Here is a 22776-nt window from a genome sequence, read left to right on the forward strand (position 1 = left end):
CAATAGGACCTCAGAGTTATATTTTATATTCCTAGTTTCAGATACAAGAATGATACATTCATACAAATAGGATGAACACACTCAGTAGATTATAAGCTTTGAAACGATACCTTACAAGAGACCTTTTACATGAAGCATATTCCAGTTACATTATATTCACACTCATTAGCATATTTTCATAAAATCTCCAACAGCGACCCCCACACACGGGGCTTGTGTTGTTTGATCTGCAGATTCTTCAAGAAGTAGACTCAGGTGGAATGGGACCTCTGCCTCAAGCAGCATCTGCTTGAACAGGCTATGCAGCCTGATCTGGTACTGAGGCTCTTCTTGGGTTGAAGATTGCCTTGGGCTTGGAGAGGTTGCAACCAATTCATCTAGTCACAAAGGTCAGCCACCAGGTTTGCCGTGACATTATCGGGAACAGTATCTACGCAAGATAATGTCACGGCAAACCTGGTGGCTGACCTCTGTGGCTTTGTCCTCACCCATAACTATTTCACATTTGGGGACAATATATACCTTTAAGTCAGCGGCACTGCTGTGGGTACCCGCATGGCCCCACAATATGCTAACATTTTTATCGCTGACTTAGAACAACGCTTTCTCAGCTCTCGTCCCCTAACACCCCTACTCTACTTGCGCTACATTGATGACATCTTCGTCATCTGGACCCATGGAAAAGAAGCCTTTGAGGAATTCCACCATGATTTCAACAATTTCCATCCCACCATCAACCTTAGCCTAGACCAGTCCACACAAGCGGTCCATTTCCTGGACATTATTGTGCTAATAAGCGATGGTCACATAACCACCACCCTATACCGGAAACCTACTGACCGCTATACTTACCTACATGCCTCCAGCTTCCATCCAGGACACACCACACGATCCATTGTCGACAGCCAAGCCGTAAGGTACAACCGCATTTGCTCCAATCCCTCAGACAGAGACAAACATCTACAAGATCTCTATCAAGTATTCTTAAAACTACAATACCCACCTGCTGAAGTGAAAAAACAGATTGACAGAGCCAGAAGAGTACCCAGAAGTCACCTACTACAGGACAGGCCCAACAAAGAAAATAACAGAATGCCACTAGCTGTCACCTTCAGCCCCCAACTAAAACCTCTCCAGCGCATCATCAAAGATTTGCAACCTATCCTGAAAAATGATCCCTCACTGTCACAGATCTTGGGAGACAGACCAGTCCTCACTTACAGACAGCCCCCCAGCCTGAAGCAAATACTCACCAGCAACCACACACCACACCACAAAAACACAACAAAAACACTATCCTTGCAATAAAGCCCAATGCCATCTCTGTCCACATATTTATTCAAGTGACACCATCATAGGACCTAATCACATTAGCCACGCCATCAGGGGCTCGTTCACCTGCACATCTACCAGTGTGATATATGCCATCATGTGCTAGCAATGCCCCTCTGCCATGTACATAGGCCAAACCAGACAGTCTCTACACAAAAGAATAAATGGACACAAATCTGACATCAGGAATCATAACGTTCAAAAACCAGTAGGAGAACACTTCAACCTCTGTGGCCACTCAGTAAAAGATTTAAGGGTGGCAATTTTGCAACAGAAAAGCTTCAAAAACAGACTCCAATGAGAAACTGCTGAGCTTGAATTAATATGCAAACTAGATACCATTAACTTGGGTTTGAAGAGAGACTGGGAGTGGCTGGATCATTACACATATTGAATCTATTTTCTTAAATATCCTCACACCTTGTCGACTGTCTAAATGGGCCATCTTGATTATCACTACAAAAGTTATTTTTTCTCCTGCTGATAATAGCTCATCTTAACTAATTAGCCTCTCACAGTTTGTATGGTAACTTCCAACTTATCTGTGTGTGTGTGTGTGTGTGTGTGTGTGTGTGTGTGTATATATATATATATATCTATATCTTACTATATGTTCCATTCTGTGCATCCGATGAAGTGAGCTGTAGCTCATGAAAGCTTATGCTCTAATAAATTTGTTAGTCTCTAAGGTGCCACAAGTACTCCTGTTCTTTTAGTGGTTCACTGTGGCAAATTGACAGTACGATTATGATGGGTCCCGCGCTTCCTCCTCTTGGGGGGTGGGTTCAGGGCGCAGTTTCCTGCCCCTGAACTAGGGTATTTACTGTCCCACTAGTAACCCAGAGAAGGGTAGTGGAGAGGGAGGGACCAGGGCCCGCCCTCTACTCCAGGTCCCAGCCCAGGGGCCCGAGGGATAGGGATAAACCACTTGAACTAGTGCTTCCTTCCTCTGGGCTACTTCCCTCTTCTGCTCTTCAGCTTGTGGGGCTTCCTACTCTCTCTCCCCCTCGGGTCTTGGTCTTCTAACCAGCCACGGCACTTCTCCAAACTCTCCTCTACTCCAACTCCTTCCCCTGGCTGATTGAAACGGGGTTTTTATCAGGTGACTAGCTTCAGGTGCTCTAATTGGCTTCAGATGCTTTTAATTAATGTATAGAAACCTTTCTTCCCTCAACAGGGAATAAGGCTTCTCCTCATCCTGGCGCTTACATAACTCTCCTTTATCACTCTCCTGTTGCCCTCTGGCCATGCTGTATCACATTCACATACTTGCTGACAATACCACCACAATGTACTGTGTGAACAAATGAGGAGAAGCACATTCCAGGTTACTCTGCCTAGAGGCAATCAACTTGCGGCAATTCTGCACTGAAGTCACTCTGGTGGCAGTCCTCTTGCAGAGGGTGCAAAATTGTCTCACGGACCAACTAAGCAGAGTTTTCTCCCTGAGCCACAAGCAGTCCCTGAATGTGAGTGTCCTCCGAGTCATCCCCACAATTGACCTGTTTGTGACGAGGGAAAACAAAGTGTCACCTATTCTGCTCCCCGGGGGCCTCACTCCGGGCTCCCTCTCCAATGCCTTCCACTGCAGCTGGCAGTCGGCTCTTCTATGTGCCTTTCCCCCCTATGCCAGGCATTCCTCAGGTCATCCTCAAGCTCAAGGTGGATCAGGCCAAGCTCATCCTCATTGCTCCAGCGAGGCTGAGACAGTGCTGGTTCCCAGACTTCCTTGCTCTGTCATTCCAGTCTCCCATACCGCTTCCTCTCCATCCCAACCTGCTCACTCAGAACCATGGCCACACACCCTCCATCCTGCGATTAGTTCCCTGCACCTTAGGGAATGGCTGCTACATGGCAAAATAAAGAGGAAGAGCAGTGCTCAGCAGCTGTCCAACCAGGCCTACTCAGCAGCACTGGGATGGCCTACTTAACGAAGTGGAAGAGGTTCTCAGGGTGATCTTTGGTGTGCAGGACCCAACCAACAGGGGCTTCCATCCAGGAAGTCTTGGAGTACGTGCTACATCTTCAGAAATGGAGCATTGCGCTCAGTTTCCTAAGAGTGCGTTTGGCAGCAATATCAGCATTTCATCCCCCTATTCAAGGGAAATCAGTTTTTTCCAATGCCATGGCGACGAGATTTCTGAAAGGACTTCTCCACTTACATCCTCTGGTTTGCAAGTTGGGCCCCCCTTTTAAGCCCCTTGCTTCCTGTCTGCTGCCCCTCCTCTCCTGTCTCAGAAAACCCCATTCCTGATAGCCATCACATCTGCAAGAGGGATGCAAGAGTTGCAGGCCCTGATGGCTGAGCCGCCTTACACTCATAGATTCATAGATATTTAGGTCAGAAGGGACCGTTATGATCATCTAGTCTGACCTCCTGCACAACGCAGGCCACAGAATTTCACCCACCACTCCTGCAAAAAACCTCACACCTAAATCTGTGCTATTGAAGTCCTCAAATTGTAGTTTAATGACTTCAAGGAGCAGAGAATCCTCCTGCAAGTGACCCGTGCCCCATACTACAGAGGAAGGCGAAAAACCTCCAGGGCCTCTTCCAATCTGCCCTGGAGGAAAATTCCTTCCCGACCCCAAATATGGCGATCAGCTAAACCCTGAGCATATGGGCAAGATTCATCAGCCAGATACTACAGAATGCTCCAAGGACAAAGTAATACAACCACACCCAAAGTTTTTATCCAGGTGGTCTCTCAGTTTCATTTATCAGGAAGTAGCCATGTTAATCTGTATCCACAAAAACAACAAGGAGTCCGGTGACACCTTAAAGATGAACAGATTTATTTGAGCATAAGCTTTATTTGAGCATAAGCTTTTGCAGAGCCAAGAAGTGAGGTTTTTACCCACGAAAGCTTATGCTCAAATAAATCTGTTAGTCTTTAAGGTGCCACCGGACTCCTTGTTGTTCCAGTTTCATCTTAATCAGGCAGTGTATTTACCTGTGTTTTGTCCCTAAGCTGCATTCCTCTCCAGAGGAACAGTACCTCCACCATCTGGATGTCAGGTGAGGTCTAGCCTTTTATCTGTACAGGACTAGACTAGTCCTGCGTCACCTCACCTGTTGGTGTCACATGCAGACCGCATGAATGGTCATGCAGTCTTGGCACAGACTATGTCCAGATGGCTAACATCCTGTATCAAGACTGCATATGAAATAGCTTCAGTTGTACCTACTCAGCAGACATGGGCTCACTCCATGAGGGCACAAGAGACATTGATAGCATTCCTCAGTGACGTTTCCATACTGGACATTTGCAAGGTGGCCATGTGGTCATCCATACATACTGTAAAACCCTATGTACCCATTGTGCCCTCTGCCAGTTGGCCCAGAGCGGTCACTGGGTCACACATACTATCCCTGAAGCCCTAAGGCCTTCCATGTAGCTCCTTGCGCTTGCTGCAGTCTCTGCATACTATACTCTAGTTCAGTTGCAGTCAGCCTTCTCACACCCCGTGGTGGTGAGATTTCTCAAGGGACTTGAGCATGCATGCCCCTGGTTAGAGACCCGTCTCCTACTTGTGACCTCACCATCATTCTTTTACAGCTTACGGAACCCCCATTTGAACCTCCTTCAGAATGCTCCTTATATCATCTCACTATCAAGACAGCCTTTTTAGTAGCCACTATATCGTCCCAGAGAGTCAGCATGATCCAAGCTTTCATGGGTAGACTGCTGTATACACCTTTCCATAGAGAGAAAGTGGTAATGAAACCACATCCTAAATTCATTCCAAGGGTAGTGTTGGAATTCCATTTGTACCAGTCAGTCTCCCAAAACCACATTCCTTTTTGGGAGAAGAGAAATTCCATTCTCTAGATGTTTCCATGTTCAATGGGACAAACCTTTTAGACCCTCTCTCCCCGCCTTTTTGTAGCCGTGCTGGTTAGCTCTAAAGGTGAGGCAATTTCTTCTCAGTGATCGTAAAGTGGATTTCTCAGTGTGCCTCCAACTGTTACCAATTAGTGACAAGTCCTATCCTATAAATTTCAGGGCACATGCCACCAGAGCTCAGGCAACATCTTTGGCCTGCTTGAGAAACCTACCGATTTCTGAGATATGTAAGGCAGCCACTTGGAGTAAGCCAGTGACCTTTCATAAACCATTATGCACTTGATGTAGCAGCCAGAGCAAAAGCTAGTTTCACAGTAGCTGTGGTCCAGTCATTTTGTGGCTGATATGGCTGTGACTCCCTCCCACCTCTGTGCATGTCATTCAGTTAGAGTGGGATTCACTCTGACACATTCAAAAAATAAAATAGTTACCTACCCTACAGTAACTAGTTCTTTGAGTTGTTGTGGTCAGTGTGGCTCCCACAACCCATCCTCCAACCCTGCTGTTGGAGTCATCAACTACCATGGGCTTTGGAATGCCAGAGAACGAAGCAAGGGGCTGTGCCAGGCCACCTGGTCTTTATTTCCTTGTATGGGAGCGCTGGGAGGTATAGGACACAGGCACAGCCCTGCCAAGCACTGTTATCTGAAAAATAAAATCTGTTTTTGTGTGAGTGGAATGGACATGAGCAACACATCTTGAAGAACAACAGTTACGAAAGAGAGGTAATTTTTTAAGACCTGTTGGAAACAGATGTGCCTTTACATCATTTTTATTATTTAAAATTAATCTTCTGGCTAATTTTTTGCAATATTACCACTTGGTACATCTTTTTCCTTATTATGCCCTAATTTTAAGGCATCAAGTTATTCTTTGATCACTTGCTTATATCAACATTTCTTAGCTCCAAGGCCTAAAATAGCTAAGCTAAAATCTTGCAGGCCTCAACCTACAGGCCTTGCATTTCAACCCTACTTACTTAGATACCTAATACCTGATTATTCCCTCTTCATTCTGATCCGTCTTATACTTCTGTAATCCTGCAATTTAACTCTATTTAGCATACAATGCTTTTATATAACATAACATTAGTTAAGTATAACATCATACAATAAATGAACAATAAACTAAAATCATTGGCTACAATACTGACTACAACATCTTGAAGGACTAGTTGCTGTAGGAAAAGTAGCCATATTTTTCTGCAGAATTCGGCAGCAGAGGGCCACAGAAAGCAGGAGGTTGTGTTGAAGATTTTGGGTCCAGAACACCACAGAGTACACATTCTTCTTTGTCCCCTGATTTGGATTCCAGAATACTACAGGCCCAATTCTTCACTGCTTTGACCAATATATTGTCATTTACACCTATGCAAAATAGATGCAAAACACAACACAACCATTCTGAAGGCATGTTTAGTCTACAGAAGATTGAGGGGGAGGATTTGATAACCATCTTCAAATATGTAAAAGGTTGTTATAAAGAGGACTGTGGTAATTGTTCTCCATGTACACTAGAAGTACACAAGAAGTAATCAGCTTAGTTTTCTGCAAGGGCAATTTAGGTTAGATATGAGGAAAAATGTTCTATAAGAGTAGTTAAATATTAACTACTACTATGCTCAGATAAATTGGTTAGTCTCTAAGGTGCCACAAGTACTCCTTTTCTTTTTGCGAATACAGACTAACACAGTTGTTACTCTGAAATATTAAACAGGTTACCTAGAGAGGTTGTGGAATCCCTATCACTAGAAGTTTTTAAGAACAAGTTAGACAAACACCAGTCAAGGATGTGCTTGGTATATTTGGTTCAGCCTCAGCATGAGGGATGGATTAAAAGATTGCTTGAGGTCCCTTCCGTCCTTACACTTCTATGGTATCATGGCATCCTTTTTACAGGTGTAAAAGATTTCACAGGTGCAAGGCAGTAAAGAATCAGGTACTATGTGCCTGGCATGTGGCTCTGGCCACTATTAGAAGACAGGATACTGTGCTAGATGGACCATTGGTCTGACCAGTATGGCCATTCTTAGGACATTAGGAATGCAGCTTCCAGGCACACCAGTTTCTTCTCCACGAGAGAGCATTCAGGAAGCTTTGTGTGTCCGAGTCTACCCCTGTAGACCTTCCTTAGCACCTCTTCTTATACTTTAACTCTGTATATAGATAGTAGACTTATGGGGATTAGTTATTTCTGAGGGATTTTGGGGGTATTTGTGCATCTTGTGGTGCTCTATCAAAAGGCAATTATGCTATGGCAGTTCTGCATCGACAAGATCATAATTCCAATAGCCAATCACTTGCCTGGAGTCCAGAATCATCTCATGGACCATCTCAGCAAGAATTTTTCTCAGGGTTACGAGTGGTCTCTGAAGCCCAGTGTTCTTGCAAGTCATTTTCGCGACTTGGAGCATCCCAGTGATTGACTGTTCACTACAAGGGACAATAGGAAATGCCATCTGTTCTGCAGGCTCCCTGACCGACACCTTCCATCTCAGGTGCCACTCAGCTTTTCTATATACTTTTCCCCCAATTCCAATCATTCCGCAGGTTATCCTCAAGCTAAAAGCAGATTGGGCCAACCTCATCATCATCGGCATGGGCGATGCAGTGTTTGTTTACCAACCTTCTGGTGTTGTCAGTTCAACATCCTATATCCCTTCCTCTTGATCCCAGCCACCTCACACAGAATCATGGTCGCACTTTGCATCCTGTGCTCAGTTCCCTTCATCTTACTGCATGGCTGCTCTGTGGTTGAATGAGGAGGGAGAGCAATGTTTGGAGGCTGTTCAACAGGTCCTACTCAGTAGTAGAAAATTCTATATCAGAATGTCCTATTTAGCAAAGTGTAAGCAGTTTTCTATATGGGCATTGGCCCGTGGATTTTAGCCACTGCTGGCTTGTATCCAGGACATCTTGGAGTACTTGCTGCATCTTTAGTCATTGGGTCTTATGCTTAGTTCGTTGAAGGTGCATCTGGCAGCAGTCTCAGCTTTCAATCACCCATTCGTGAAAGATTGGTATTTTCCAATGCCATGGTAGCAAGATTCTTTAAAGGAATTCTTCATCTCAGTCCGCCCATGCAAGAAACGGTTCCTTTGTGGGACCTTAACATGGTCTTAGCAGCTCTGATGGGACCTCTGTTAGAGCCTCGGGCATCTTGTCCCTTTCCTCTCTTGTCAAAAAACTGCATTCCCAGTGGCGATAACATCTGCAAGCAGAGTGCAAGTTGCAGGCTTTCATGGCAGAACCTCCTTATACATGATTCTCCAAAGACAAAGTGATGATGTGGCTGCACTCAAAATTTTTGTCTAAGGTGGTTTTTTCCCTAAGCCGCTTTCATCCCTGGAGGCACAGCGCCCTCACTCATTAGATGTCAAATGATGTCTAGCCTTCTGCCTGGACAGGACTAAAACTTTCTGTGCTTCACTCCTGCTCCTGGCAGTTTCCCAGTCTCAGTGAGCTCTGCTCCCTTCTTGGAACCCAGGACCCACCACAGGAGGTAGCTGCACTCCAGTGTGGCTTTCCCTCCCCTGCAGCCTGTCTCCATCCCTCTCACCTGTCCATTAGCAGCCCTTTATAGGTCCAAATGCAGCCCAACCCTCTTTAATTGGCTGGATTGGACTCACTACTCTGGTCCAGGGAAGCTGGGCTTAGTCTATCGAGAGGGACCAGCTACTCTGTGACAGGTGGTAATAAAGTCTGACAGTTAGCTGAGATGTGTATTGGTTGAAAAAATATTACAGAAAATTCCCACATTCGTCACACAGGTGCATTGGAGAACACATGCACCCTGTGACCAGTGTACTGTTACATCATCCCATTCATTTCTTCCACTTCTCCAAGGCTCGTTGTTGAGCTTGCTTTCCAAATTTTAGCCTAACTGGTGCATGTATCTTCCTCCAGCCCAGAGCTGTGCCCCAGTCCTTTGGCATACGTCTCTCCATTTCAGGGTGGCACAGACCACCCCACAGTACCCAAAGCACCCATCTCCTGTAGGAGTTCCATCTTCATGCTTTCCTATCCAGAGTGCTTTCCAGGTGTGAGTGGCCCTCTTCACAAGGTTCCTTGGCCGGCCTTTTACATACTGCAGGACCAAGGGATATATCTCTTTTCAGGATAAATTCTGCTTAGTGGACATTCTTTGCTTTTTGGATGCTTGATTTGTTTGTTTCAGGGTGGTTTTTTGGAGAATGGATGTGGCATTTGAGTAGATGGAGGTGTCTGGGTATACCCCATGGGGAAAAGAGCAGTGGGATGCCATATGTAATCAGATGTTTTAACATAGCCAAAGTCCTCATTCCAGCAGGCTTAAGGACTCACTTATTGAGGGCTACTGCTGTCTCTGTGGCCTATTTTAAGCCATATCCTCTTGCTGAGATTTGTAGAGCAGTCACTTGGAGTTCAGTCCACATATTCACCAAATACTAGCATCCCACTCTGATGCTGGGTGTGTCGTGCTACTGTCTTTATTTAATTGAAAGTTCCTCAGCCCACCTTCCATGTGGACTGGACAGCTCATGAATCTCCCAAGAGTGGGAATGCACAGAGGCCCTTGAGAAAGAAAAGTTACCTAACAGTAACTGTGGCTGTTTGAGAGTTGTCTCTTTACTTTGCAACTGCTCACCTACCTTCCTCTCTGCCTCAGAGTTCTCTACACAGCTTGGACTCTGCTGTCCAGGTGAAGGACCTGAGGATGTTGTGGGGCTTCACTCCCTTTATATATAGTGTGACGTGCTGACAGTTCAGCATTATGGGGTTCAGGTGGGGAGGTGCTCATGCAGTCCCAACAATGCACCTTTCAAGATGGCTCTGCAAGCTCAAGGTGCGGGGCCATCATCCCCAGAGTGGGAATGCACAGAGGCAACTCTCAAACAGCCATAGTTACTAGTAAGTAACTTTTCTTTCTTTGCATTTGGAGAAGTGAGGCATGAGTATTGACAATATAAGGACTGTTGACTGGTTTACAAATGGCCTGATGTGGATCTGGTATGAATATGACTGGCCTAATATAAATCAGTGACAGCTTTGTTCTCTTTTCAGAGAAGGAATAGGATTTTGTTTTGTTTTAATGTTGTTTTGTTTCCTACTTGCCTTGGTTTCTTTTCAGTACAAAGCGCTTAATTGTAGATGTAATCCGCTTCCAGCCGGGGGAGACACTGACTGAAATCCTGGAAACTCCAGCCACCCATGAGCAGGTATGGAAAAGTAGTTTGGCTCCACTCCTTAGGATACTGGATTCTTTTAAATCTAGATGTATGTGGGTACAGGTACATATGAAAGCCTAAATTCTGGGATTGTAATATATGTGGCAATTTAGGTGTGGCATATCAATGTTTCAGACATGTGTATGTAAAATAGTGATGGGGATATATGGTGTATTTAATTTTTATTCTTGTGATGACTGGATTGTTGGAAGCCATATATATAGGGGGATGATGTAAGAAGCAGATTTCAGATAGGCCAGTGCTGGTACTAGGGTGTGAATGAGTCTACTAGGTATTGTTTAGTTCAACAACTAATTACTGTATTCAGTGCAGGAATCACTGAGTAAAATTTTGTGGCTTGTGTTATGTTGGAGATTAGACTATGTGATCATGGTTTTCCATTATAGCTAAGAATATGATTCTGTCACGGAGGTCACGGATTCCATGACTTTCCAGGACCTCTGTGATGACTTCTGGGACAGGGCTGGAGCAGCTTTTCAGCCCCAGGGCTGTCAGAATAGCTGACTTGCGGCCAGTCCCAGGGCTGCAGAGCAGCAGTCACTGAAACAGCTGACCAGTGGTCAGCCCTGGGGCCAGGGCCGCTGAAACAGCTGATCGGCAGCCAGCCTCAGGGCCGCAGAGCCCCGGGGCTGCCGGAACAGCTGACTGACTAGCGGTCAGCCTCAAGGCTGTCAGAACAGCAGCTGCTGGAACAGTGGCTGGGATTGAATCAGTCCCCCTGGGGCAGGAGCAGCAGCGGTCAGCTCCTGCTGCTGGAGCAGGTGCAAGCCCTGGCAATGCTCTCTTTGTCCCTGTCCTTCCCTCCCAGGGTATTTTTAGTAAAAGTTAGGAACAGGTTATGGTCTTCCGTGAGTTTTTGTTTACTGCCCATGCCCTGACCCTGACTTTTACTAAAAATACCCCTGACAGAATCTTAACCTTACATATAGCCTTAAAATCTATCCACCCAACTTGTAATTCTCTTCTCTCCTAGGAAGCAGAGCATCAGAGAGCTATGCAGAGACGGGCCATTCGTGATGCCAAAACCCCTGACAAGATGAAAAAATCTAAATCTGTAAAGGAGGATAGCAACTTGAATCTTCAAGAAAAGAAGGAGAAAATCAAGACAGGCTTGAAGAAGTTGACAGAACTGGGAACCGTAAACCCAAAGAATAGATATCAGGAGCTAATCAATGATATTGCCAAGGTATTCTGACAGGAAGTCTCTGGTGGTTCGTTGGGTGTTTCAAATTATGGCCTCGTCATTTGTCACTCTTATTGAAGTTCCAATAGTGCATATGGCAGGAATTTTCCAAGGTATTAAAGTAGTAGTGAAAGCTGCCTCTCAGAGAGATGGGTAACACATGCTCTGCTAATCTCCAGCCCTTCATATACATGCAGGAATTCACTTTTCTCATAAACACTTTGTTGATGATGGGACCTCATTGACTGTGAGGAAGAGTGAATTTATTTTTTTGGGGGGGGGGGAATTCCTGAGAATCATTCAGTAAGTGTAATATTAATTTTCCTCTTTTTAACTTCAGACCCTAATGCATGGACTTGCCCTCTTTGTTCCCTCCATTTTAAAGTTAAATTCAGTTATTCTAAAATTATTTCTTTTTAAATTGACATATTCTAAAATAATTTCTTTACAAAGATTACTCTTGTAAAGAAACCTTATTTTACATGTAAGTACAAAATAAACGTTCCTAATACTCTTGCAAAGGCATCCTCAGTAAACAATCCTCAGTAGAGGAGAAAGGGAGAAATAAAAAAAACATAGCTGCTGTCACATGTTTCATCCATTCTTACATTGATGACCGTTATCTAACGTCAAGTATTTACCAAAATTAATGCATCAGAGCGGTATACAAATACATAAATAAAATAAGTTGTTTCCTTCAGAGATCAGGTAAGAATAAAACCTTAAGTGATGCCTAATTATCCAAAATAATAATGGAAGCTAATTTGGAAACTAGACATTTTCATTTGTTCATAATAATCAAAATAACATTTATTTCTAAAAATAAAAGATTAGTAAGGGAAGAAATGAAAAATTGTGCAGGACATTTCAGGAAAAATGTCAGGACATTTTATTTCTGTCTATAAGTATAAATTTGGTTAGAAAGTCTGTGAAAGGGCTAATTTAATGTCTGTATTAAACTTGGAAATGTGTGTTCCAAATGGACTCTCTTAATATTGTACACTGGCTTGATAAAGGGAGCACCCAGCAATGACTCAGTGGTAAAGCTTCACACATCTGCCATCCTTATCTAGGACATCCGGAACCAGCGCAGATACCGTCAGAGGAGAAAGGCAGAGTTGGTGAAGCTGCAGCAGACTTACAGTGCGCTGAACTCCAAAGCCACCTTTTATGAGGAACAGGTGGATTATTATAAAAGCTATATCAAAACCTGCTTGGATAACTTGGCCAGCAAGGGCAAGTGAGTACCTCAGAGCAGCGCTGGGTTTTTGGGAAAGGAATGCATAGACTACAGCTGAGAAGAGTGATGGTAGGAAGGTCTGGGATGGAGGAGAGTAGCTGGGTCATGTAAGAGGGCAAAAGGTATAGAAGGGAGGGAGGGAAATGGCTAGGTGACAGCAGGTAGACTGAGGAGATGGAGGAAGATGGTTGGGTCTTAAAAGGAGGACTTGGAAGAATGTAACTTTTGTGATGCACGGTGGGTGGGGATCCCCAGGAATGTAAAGTACAGGAACACATGACAAAGTGGGTTGTTCTCTCTACTTCAAACATTTATACCAGATTCATAGATTCCAAGGCCAGAAGGAACCATTATGTAATTTGACCTTCTGTGTAGTCCAGGCTGTAGAACATCCCCAAAATAATTCCTAGAGCAGATCTTTTTTTAAAAAAAAATCAATCTTGATTTAAAAATTGTCACTGATGACGAATCCACCACCTGAAAATTCCAATGGTTAATTACTCTCACCGTTAAAAGTTTACAACTTATTTCCTTTCTGAATTTGTCTAGCTTCAACTTGCAGCCTTATGGAATTTGGTCTTTCTGTTACTTTGTGCTCCCCCTATCTGTTTGTTGTATCCTTGTGTTGTCTCTTATCTTATACATAGGTTGTAAGTGGTCAGGGCAAGAACTCTTTTTATTATGCTTGTACAGTGCCCCGCACACTGGGGCAGGAGCCTCTAAGCATCCGTTCACTGCCACTTGCTCCTGTCAGGCCTCTGAGATGAACTGGCAGTATCTTGTGGTTTATCCTCTGATAGTTCAGGTAATTCATAATTTTGGGTTCCTTCTGCACACTTTACTGCTTCTGGGTCCCCAGAGAGCTATGAACAGAAATAGTTCTTTCCAAATTTTTAACAGTGAGGTTGAGTAATCATTGGAACAGCTTGCCAAAGAATGTGGTAAATTACTGTCCCTTGAAATGTTTAAATTAAAATTGGATATCTTTCTGAAAGAGATGCTGTTTTTCAACCATAAAGTATTGGGGTTGCTACAGAAATTACTGGGTGAGGTTCTGCAGCCTCTGTTGTGCAAGAGGTCAGAGTAGATTGTAATGGGTGCAGTATATATACATGTGCACGTGCCCACACGTATATAAATAGACTATAAACATATGGTCTCTGCCTTAAATACCTTAAAATGTGTGAATATTCTGTATTTATAACAACTATTTGTGAGACATTACCAGTTTATTACTCATTTCCTGCCATTCACCCAGATCAGATCAAATTCTGTCGTTGTTTGAAATCACTCTTCTTGCCTCATTCAGCTAATTTCAGTATTTGTTTTTCTCAGAGTCTCTAAGAAGCCACGGGAGATGAAAGGCAAAAAGAGTAAAAAGATTTCTCTGAAATATACAGCAGCCCGACTTCATGAGAAGGGAGTCCTGTTGGAGATTGAAGACCTGCAAGTAAACCAGTGAGTTTTAACCTTTAGGCCTAAGGTCCAAAGATCTTTTCCCTAGCTGTGAATAGGGAAACAAGTGTTCCTAATTCCGTCATCTCCTGCTTGTTAAACACTTTTTCCAGGGCTTCAGTGTAGAGCAGTGGTTCTCTGCCTACAGGCTGCTTGCAGCCCAATCAGCACACAGCTGCGACCCATGTGACATCCTCAGAGCCAGGTTATGGATGCAACCCCTGTAACACATAGAACGCTGCACGTGAGGCTCACAATGGTAAATAGGTTGAGAATCACTGGTGTAGAGCAACAAAATTCCATCTCTCAGCCAGTGAGTAGTTTCTGGGTTCCATCAGTCACCAAAACTGTTCTGTAGAGACTAGTCTGAAATAATGACAAACTGATGTCTGGTTGAGCTCCTGGAGCTGTGTAGTGTTTGTAGATTCATAGATTTTTAAGGCTGAAAGACCAATATGATCATATAGTCTGTCCTCCTGCATAGCACAGGTCAAAGAGTCAGCAATTTTTGCATCAAGCCCATCACTTTTGGTTGAGCTAGAGCATGTCTTTTAGAAAGACATCCTTTAAAGACTTCCAAGTGATGGAGAATCCATCTCATCCCCAGTAAAGTTTTTGCCAATGAGTAATTACTGCATTGTTAAAAACTGTCACTTTATATCTAGTCTGAATTTGTCTATCTTCACCTTCCAATCATTGGGACTCATTATGCCTTTTTCTGATAAATTAAAGAACTGTCCACTGTCAGACTTCTTACATCCCCATATGTTCAATTTTATGGTATCCATACTGCATGTTGTCAGTATATGCCAGAGTATCCTATTCATCAGTACAGTGCAATTCTTACTACTTTCACATGGAACAAATATGGGATCCAGCAGGTATGTAGACCATATTATGTTTTTATTACAATTGAAAAGTTTCTAAGGTTGCTGTGCTATGTGTGATCTATCCATAGTCCCATTAGGTGCATAGTGTGTGGGGATACAGAGTCAGAGTAAATGTTTTCTGAAACTTTCATTCCAAATGTCCTAACTTTCATGTATTTTGATTTCTTTTAAAACTGCAGCTTTTCTAATATGGGGTTTTAATGGATATTTCCAATCTTAACTTGAACATAAAGATTTTTTTTTCTGGGAAATGAAAGCAAAATTGGACAATACGCCAGAAAATATGCGGAATGGAACCAACCCTTCACTGACTGGTGTTGGGGAAAGAACAGATTAGATAACCTAATCTGTTTTTTTCCATTTCTCAGTTCTATGAAAAACAGCAACCAAGATTGTCTGATAAGATTTTTTTTTGGGGGGGGAAATGCCCCCTCATGGTCCTCCACCTCTCCCCTCAACCCCCAGAGCCATCTATCTGCATCTACCACAATCAGACTACAAAACCTTCCTCATCAAAGTTGGGTTAGGGTCAAACAGGGCCTATGTCCCCCAAAATTTCATGGCCTCCCAGGAAAACACCACCTTCTTAGTCATCTAAATACACTATTGGCTTACAGAGGTCACCCCTGAGCCCTTAATAATTCTCAAAATGTAACTGTAAACAGAGAATCATCTTTAAGTGGGTCTGTTTCTAGTGGGGTCTTGGGGATCATTTTGTGGTCCTATGCTATTTAACGTTTTTATCAGTGACCTGGAAGAAAACAAAATCATCACTGATATAGTTTGAAGATGACACAAATATTGAGAGAGTGGTAAACAATGAAGAGGACAGGTCACAGATTTAAAGTGATCCAGATAACTTGGTAAGCTGGGCATAAGCAAACAGTATGTGTTTTAATACAGCTGAATGTTAAATTAAGAAAAAAAATGTAGGCCATACTTACAGAACGGGGGGCATGATCCTGGGAATCAGTGACTCTAAAAAAGATTTGGGGTCATGACGAATAATCAGCTGAGCATGAGCTCCCAGTACAACACAGTGGTCCAAAGAGCAATGCAACCCTTAGATGCATAAACAGGATAAGTCTCAAGTAGGAGTAAAGAGGTTATGTTACCTCTGTATTTGGCACTGGTGCAACCACTGCTAGAATACTGTGTCTAGTTCCGGAGTCCACAGTTCAAGAAAAAGATTGCTAAATTGGAGAGGGTCCAGAGAAGAGCTATGAGAATAGTTAAAGGATTGGAAAATATGCCTTATATAGTGACAGACTCAAGAAGATCAATCTATTTAGCTTAACAAAGGGAAGGTTAAAAGGTGACTTGAGCTCAGCCTGTAAGTACCTACATCGGGAATAAATATTTGACAGTAGGCTCTTTGGTCCAGCTGTCTAAGATAAGACAAGATCCAAGGGTGTAAGCTGAAGCTAGACAAGTTCAGACTAGAAATAAAGTGTAAATTTTTCGTAGTGAGGGTAGTTAACCATTGAAAGGGTTTACCAAGGATTGTGGTGGATTCTCCATCACTGGCAATTTTTAAATCCAGATTGGATGTTTTTCCAAAAGATCTACTTTAGTTCAGAAAGGAATTATTTCAAGGATGTTATATGGCCTGTGTTATGCAAGAGGTCAAACCAGATGATCCCAATGACCCCTTCCGGCCTTAGAATCTAAGAGGCTTCCTCTCAATGAGGCAGCCTACCTCACCTCAGCAGGAAGCTGGTTTGCCGAGAGTTGTACGCTGTACCGCTGCCTACTGCTCTGCGTTTGTCTCTCCCTCTCTACTGAGTTTGAGATTCCTTATTCACACTACTTGTATTGCAAGGATCACTGTGTTAATATAGTCCTCCACTACCCCTTCTTCATTAGAAATTGTATGTTAAATAATAAATTTATTTTTATTTGCCAACCTTCATAGGTTTAAAAATGTGATATTTGAAATCAACCCAACAGAGGAGGTAGGAGACTTTGAGGTCAAAGCAAAATTCATGGGCGTTCAGATGGAAACATTCATGTTACATTATCAGGTAAGGACCCTCCTATTTAATGCTGAAAACCTGTGGGGTACAACCTATGTAGACTGCCTTTGGCCACCAAAATCTTTCATGTAGACTTCTCATAGTCACTTTCTGTTAAGCTAAGATTTCATAAATAAATATTTGTATTCATTATGCTTCAGAGAGAATTAACAGAACAGATAATCTTCAAGTGATCCATCCCCTGTTGCCTATTCCCAGTTTCTGGCAAAACTGAGGCTAGGGACACCATTGATGGACCTTGTGACGGGTTGGACCCCCCTTTTGGGTGGGATCCCATTGAGCCTACCCGTCCTACTAGCCTGGGTTTCCCTTACTCTGTGCTGCTATGACAGGCTCTCAAGCCTCTTTTTCAGCACACACACAGGCAGGGATACACCCAGCTGTAGAATCATACAGAGTCTGCAATTAGCTGTCTGTGGGAGGACTCAGCTAGGGGAATGCCCAGCTCTCCCATGCACACACCCTCTGGAGTGTAAACCCAAAATTATATTGTCTTGCACTGTACAGAGAACTATATAGCATGCTCATAAAAATCGCCCCCTCCCTCAATGTGGCGGGAGATATGTACAACTCCTTTCCACACCAGGGCATGTATGAATTGCACAATCTGGGTTTTGGAATAAACAAAAAATAAGTTTATTAACTACAAAAGGTAAATTGTAAGTGATTATAAGGGATAGCAAACAGAACAAAGCAGATTACTGAGCAGATAAAACAAAACACGCAACCTAAGCTTAATTCACTAAAGAAACACATTACAAAAAGAAAAGGAGTACTAGTGGCACCTTAGAGACTAACCAGTTTATTTGAGCATAAGCTTTCGTCTCACAAAAGCTTATGCTCAGATAAATTGGTTAGTCTCCAAGGTGCCACTAGTACTCCTTTTCTTTTCTCGAATACAGACTAACACGGCTGCTACTCTGAAACATTACAAATAGTAATTTCTCACCCTAAGTGTTGTTTTAGGCAGGTTGCAGAGTTTTTGCAGCTTAGATTTCCAGTTATTTCTTTTCACAGACTATACTCCTGTCTCAGCCTGGACTCAGCCCTTGCCTTTCCCCAGCTTCGCTCCTTTGTTTCTTCAGGTGCTTTCAGGAGTCCTCCTTCTTGAGCTGGGAGGCAATGGAGAAGAGCCAGATTAACTCCCTTCCCAGCCTTAAATAGGATTTACATAAGGCGGGAATCCTTTGTTTCCATTAGAAAAGTACCAGCAGTGTCCAAGGTGGTATTCTGTACCAGGTGACATTATCACATGACCTTGCAGTGTTAAAGCCACCATGAGACAAAGTTTATTTGTAACGTCCACAGGAAGGACCTCCAGGAAGATGAGAGATCAGCATCTTCAAAGACCCATTCTGTTGTCTTTCCTAATGGCCCATTCAGGCTGAATGCATACTGTCCGGTCGGCATTCCCCAAGTGTACACACAGTTGTAATTGTTAGAGTGTCAATATTCCTAACTTCAGATACAGAGCTGACACATGCATACAAATAGGATAACCACATTCAGCAAATCATAATCTTTCCAATGATACCTCACATGACCCATCTCGCATAAAACATGTCTTATTTATGCCATATTCATATTACAACAATATTTTTATGAAGAATATGAGTGTGGCGTCACAAACCTATCCTCCATGAATTTAAATAGTTCTTTTTTTAACCCTGTTACAGTCTTGGCCTTCACAACATCCTCTGGCAAAGAGTTGCACAGGTTTATTGTGCACTGTGTGACGAAATACTTCCTTTTGTTTGTTTTAAACCTGCTGCCTGTTAATTTCACTTGGTGATCCCTAGTTCTTGTGTTCTGAGTAAATAACATGTCCTTATTTACTTTCTCCACACCTGTCATGATTTTATAGACCTCTATTATATCCCACCATAGTTGTCTCTTTTCCAAGCTCAAAAGTCCCAGTCTTGTTAATCTCTCCTCATATGGAAGCCGTTCCATACCCCTAATCATTTTTGTTGCCCTTTTCTGAATCTTTTCTAATGCCAATATATCTTTTTTGAGACAGGGTGACCACATCTGCACACAGTATTCAGGATGTGGGCGTACCATGGATTTATATAGAGGCAATATGATATTTTCTGTCTTATTATCTATCCCTTTCCTAATGATTCCTAACATTCTGTTAGCAAGAATGTCCACACCAGTGCTAAGTCAGCAGGAGACGCTCTCCTGAGTTCATAGCTTCCACATCTCACTGAGGTGGAATAATTATGCCGATGGGAGAGCACTCTTCCGTCAGCATAGCGCATCTTCACCAGATGCGCTGATGCAGCTGCACCTATGTATCATGGTAGTGTAGACTAGCCCTCAAATTACGGCTCATGGAGTTGGCCCTTCAACCCCTGGAATCCCAGTGGGAGCTCTTGCTGCAACCCTCTACTTCGAAGGGAGATGAGCCCAGAGAGATGAGCCACTCACACAAGGCCTCTAAGAAAAGGTCTGTGAGTCCGTGTAGCGAGCCCAGATCAAGCCAAAAACAATCTCTGGCTCCATCAGTATCATCAGTACTGATGGCAGTGAAGGCGTCTAAAACTGGTACCCAGGGCGTGCACAGTACCAAACTGACAGGGCAAGTCAGACTACCCAAAGACCCGAAGGGCACACGCAAAGAAACACCAGTACCACAGGGGCATGAAAAACATAGAAGATCCACTCCAGGGAAGGCTCTCAGTATGGACATCAGCACTGGTACCAATTCTGGTGCACCTGGCACCAACAGACCTCGCGGCCAGATCCGTATGTCTGACTCATTCAGTGCAAGCCTCTGAGCACCGACAACCACTGCCAGTACTGACGTCATCTGCACTGCCAGATTTCCGGTGCGTGACAGATCTTTCGGTATCCAACGCACCAGACTCGCCCCTTCTCAGTACTGGGGCACTGGTACCAAGTTCATCCAGAGCCCGAGACTGGAATTTCTCTTTTCCCACCTGCCTCCCAATTCTATCATTGTGGACACAGTTAACTCTAATGGCCACCAGCACCAGTTCAGATCCACCCCTTATGACCGGGACTGGATATGTTTGGATCTGTTCAGCAGGAAAGCATTTTCATAAGCCACCCTCCAGTTCTGCGTAGCAAACTACCAAGTCTTGTTGGCAAAATATGACTACCAAAATTACATGAAACTCGGTTCCTTTATTAAGCAACTGCCTGATTCTCACAAGGAACAATTCAAGGCAGTAGTTAACAAGGGCTAACTGGTGGCAAAGACGTCCCTCCAAATTGCATCTAGCATAGATGACATGGCAGCATGCTTGATTTCCACGGCCATTGTGATGAGACAGGCTTCATGGCTTCACTTAGCTGGCTTCCTTAAAGAGATCAAAACTATGGTGGAAGACCTTCCTTTTGAAGGGACAAAGTTATTTGCTGAGAAGACTGATGCATTGATTCACACATTGAAAGAATCTAGGGCAACTCTTTGGTCCCTTGGGATGTATTCTCCTGCCTACAAAAGAAAGAACAGCCTTCAGCCACCATTTAAGCCCTGCTCATCACAATACACATCTCAGTACTCGTCACAGAGATCTTATGGGACGCAGAGGAAGAAGCCTACGTTCCCCAGGCGAAAGTACTGGGGATATCAATCAACTTTCTTTCAGCCCTCCACTTTGAAACGGCAATTTTGACGGGTTGGTCAAGGTGCCTGTAGGACATTCTCACCATCTCATGCTGTTAAACCTCACCTATCCCTTCGGCAACCATCTTACCCCTTTCCACAACACGTGGGAACAGATAACCTCCAACAAGTGGGTGCTGGAGATCATTTGGGATGGTTATGCCATCCATTTCTCCTCCCTCCCAAACACCCTTCCCCATCCCTCTTCAGGGACCTTTCTCACGAGAGTCTATGTCAGGAGGTAAACCGTCTCCCCAGCATAGAAGCCGTAAAGCCTGTGTCCATACATCTAAGAGGTAAAGGCTTCTACTCTTGCTACTTTGTAATTCCAAAGAAGAAGGGAGGTTGGAGTCCCATGCTGGACCTGAGAGCGCTCAACAGATATATCAAAGTGCAGAAGTTCAAGGTGGTCACTCTATCAATGATTTTTCCAGCACTAAAGAAAGGAAATTGATTCTTGGCCCTCAACCTCCAAGATACATATTTCCACATTTCCATCATACCAAGTCAGAGATGTTACCTGAGATTCACACTAGGCCAAGACCACTGCCAGTGCAGAGTACTCCCCTTCGGCCCCCAGGGTATTTTCCAAGTAATGACAGGCCACTTACGGTTTCAGAGTGTCATAATTTATCCTTACCTGGACAACTGCCTTCTCAGGGCATATTCTTTCACCAAAGCCCAGTGAGTCACCCAGACTACACTGAATCTGTTCCAGAATCTGGGCCTACAAATCAACACACACAAATCAACATCAACACCTGTGTAAAGACTAGAATTCAGAGACACTCCTCCCAAGTCACAGATTCCTCAGTCTTTCAACACTGGTAGAGACAATTCAATCCAGCCCCCAGATTTCAGCCAGACACCACCTCCACCTTCTAGAGCACATGGTCATGGGCACATCGGTCCTAGCTTGTGCCAAACTATTCATGAGATGCTTCCAAGCCTAGTTCAATTCATTTTACAGGCCAAACAGAGACAGCATAGACAAATTATTATTGATGCCCACCAAGGTCAAGGAATCCTTAGATTGGTGGAAAGACCCAATGAATGTATATACCGCAGTCCCATTTGTTCAGCCTCCCCCATTGTTACCCCTGAGTGCCAATGTATAGGATGGGGTGCGCATCTCAACGGTCTGCACATACCTTTGCAGAACATTATTGCATCCTCAGGGAGGGACTCGGCTGCAGAGCCAGATTTGGTGCCACAGAGCTATCCTCTATAATGGATTTGACTCCAAAGCCCCAGCCTCCTAGTGGTGGGTACTGCTCGGGAATTACCTACAGTGAAGCACCCATTGGGACACTACTCGAAGAAGAAAAAAGAATGTACTTACCTTGTGCAGTAACAATGGTTCTTCAAGATGTGTCTGTCCCTCTATTGGTGCTCCATGACCCACTCTCCTCCCTTCTACTTCGGAGTTCTAGTAATTGACTCTGCAGTAGAGAAAGAACTGAGGAGGGATTGCCCATGCACATTGGCTAGCCTCGTGGCAGGTGAGGAGCAGTGCATGCATGGGTGGGATGGTCTGCTATCAGAATTCTCCGATCAGCAGTGCAGGGACGCAGACACACCTACAGTGAAGCACCCATAGGGGGACACATCTTGAAGAACCATAGTTACTACACAAGGTGAGTAATTTCTTCTTGTTTTCACTTGAACCTAAGGACAAAATTTAGGATTAATTAATTTACAATGTTCTGATCTGTGTTTAGTCAAGGAAAAGTCTTACATTTCTGTAATACCTGCCATGTGACAGCTATCTGGATTTATATAAGAGCACTGAAATGTGTGCATAATTTCTAGGAAATACTGATTTGCAAATAGATCATTGTTATAAAAATAGTCCTTCAATAACTGACCATATGGATCCTCACGCTTTAGCCTAAACTCACAATCTTCTAGTGGTCTTCAGTGGTCTC

General features: G+C 43.7%; 1 protein-coding gene across 1 annotated transcript in view; it reads left to right on the plus strand.

Annotated features, from left to right (window-relative positions):
• The window catches only part of IQGAP1 (IQ motif containing GTPase activating protein 1), a 188259-nt gene that overhangs the window by 159822 nt on the left and 5661 nt on the right, over positions 1 to 22776 (plus strand). The window contains exons 33-37 of the mRNA XM_084641761.1: positions 10290 to 10377; positions 11381 to 11593; positions 12664 to 12830; positions 14166 to 14288; positions 17091 to 17199. Of these exons, the coding sequence (XP_084497887.1) occupies positions 10290 to 10377; positions 11381 to 11593; positions 12664 to 12830; positions 14166 to 14288; positions 17091 to 17199 (700 nt within the window). The remainder of the gene's footprint in view (positions 1 to 10289; positions 10378 to 11380; positions 11594 to 12663; positions 12831 to 14165; positions 14289 to 17090; positions 17200 to 22776) is intronic.

Source organism: Lepidochelys olivacea (assembly GCF_965140295.1).
Source record: "Lepidochelys olivacea isolate rLepOli2 genome assembly, chromosome: 10".
Taxonomy (NCBI): Eukaryota; Metazoa; Chordata; order Testudines; family Cheloniidae; genus Lepidochelys; species Lepidochelys olivacea.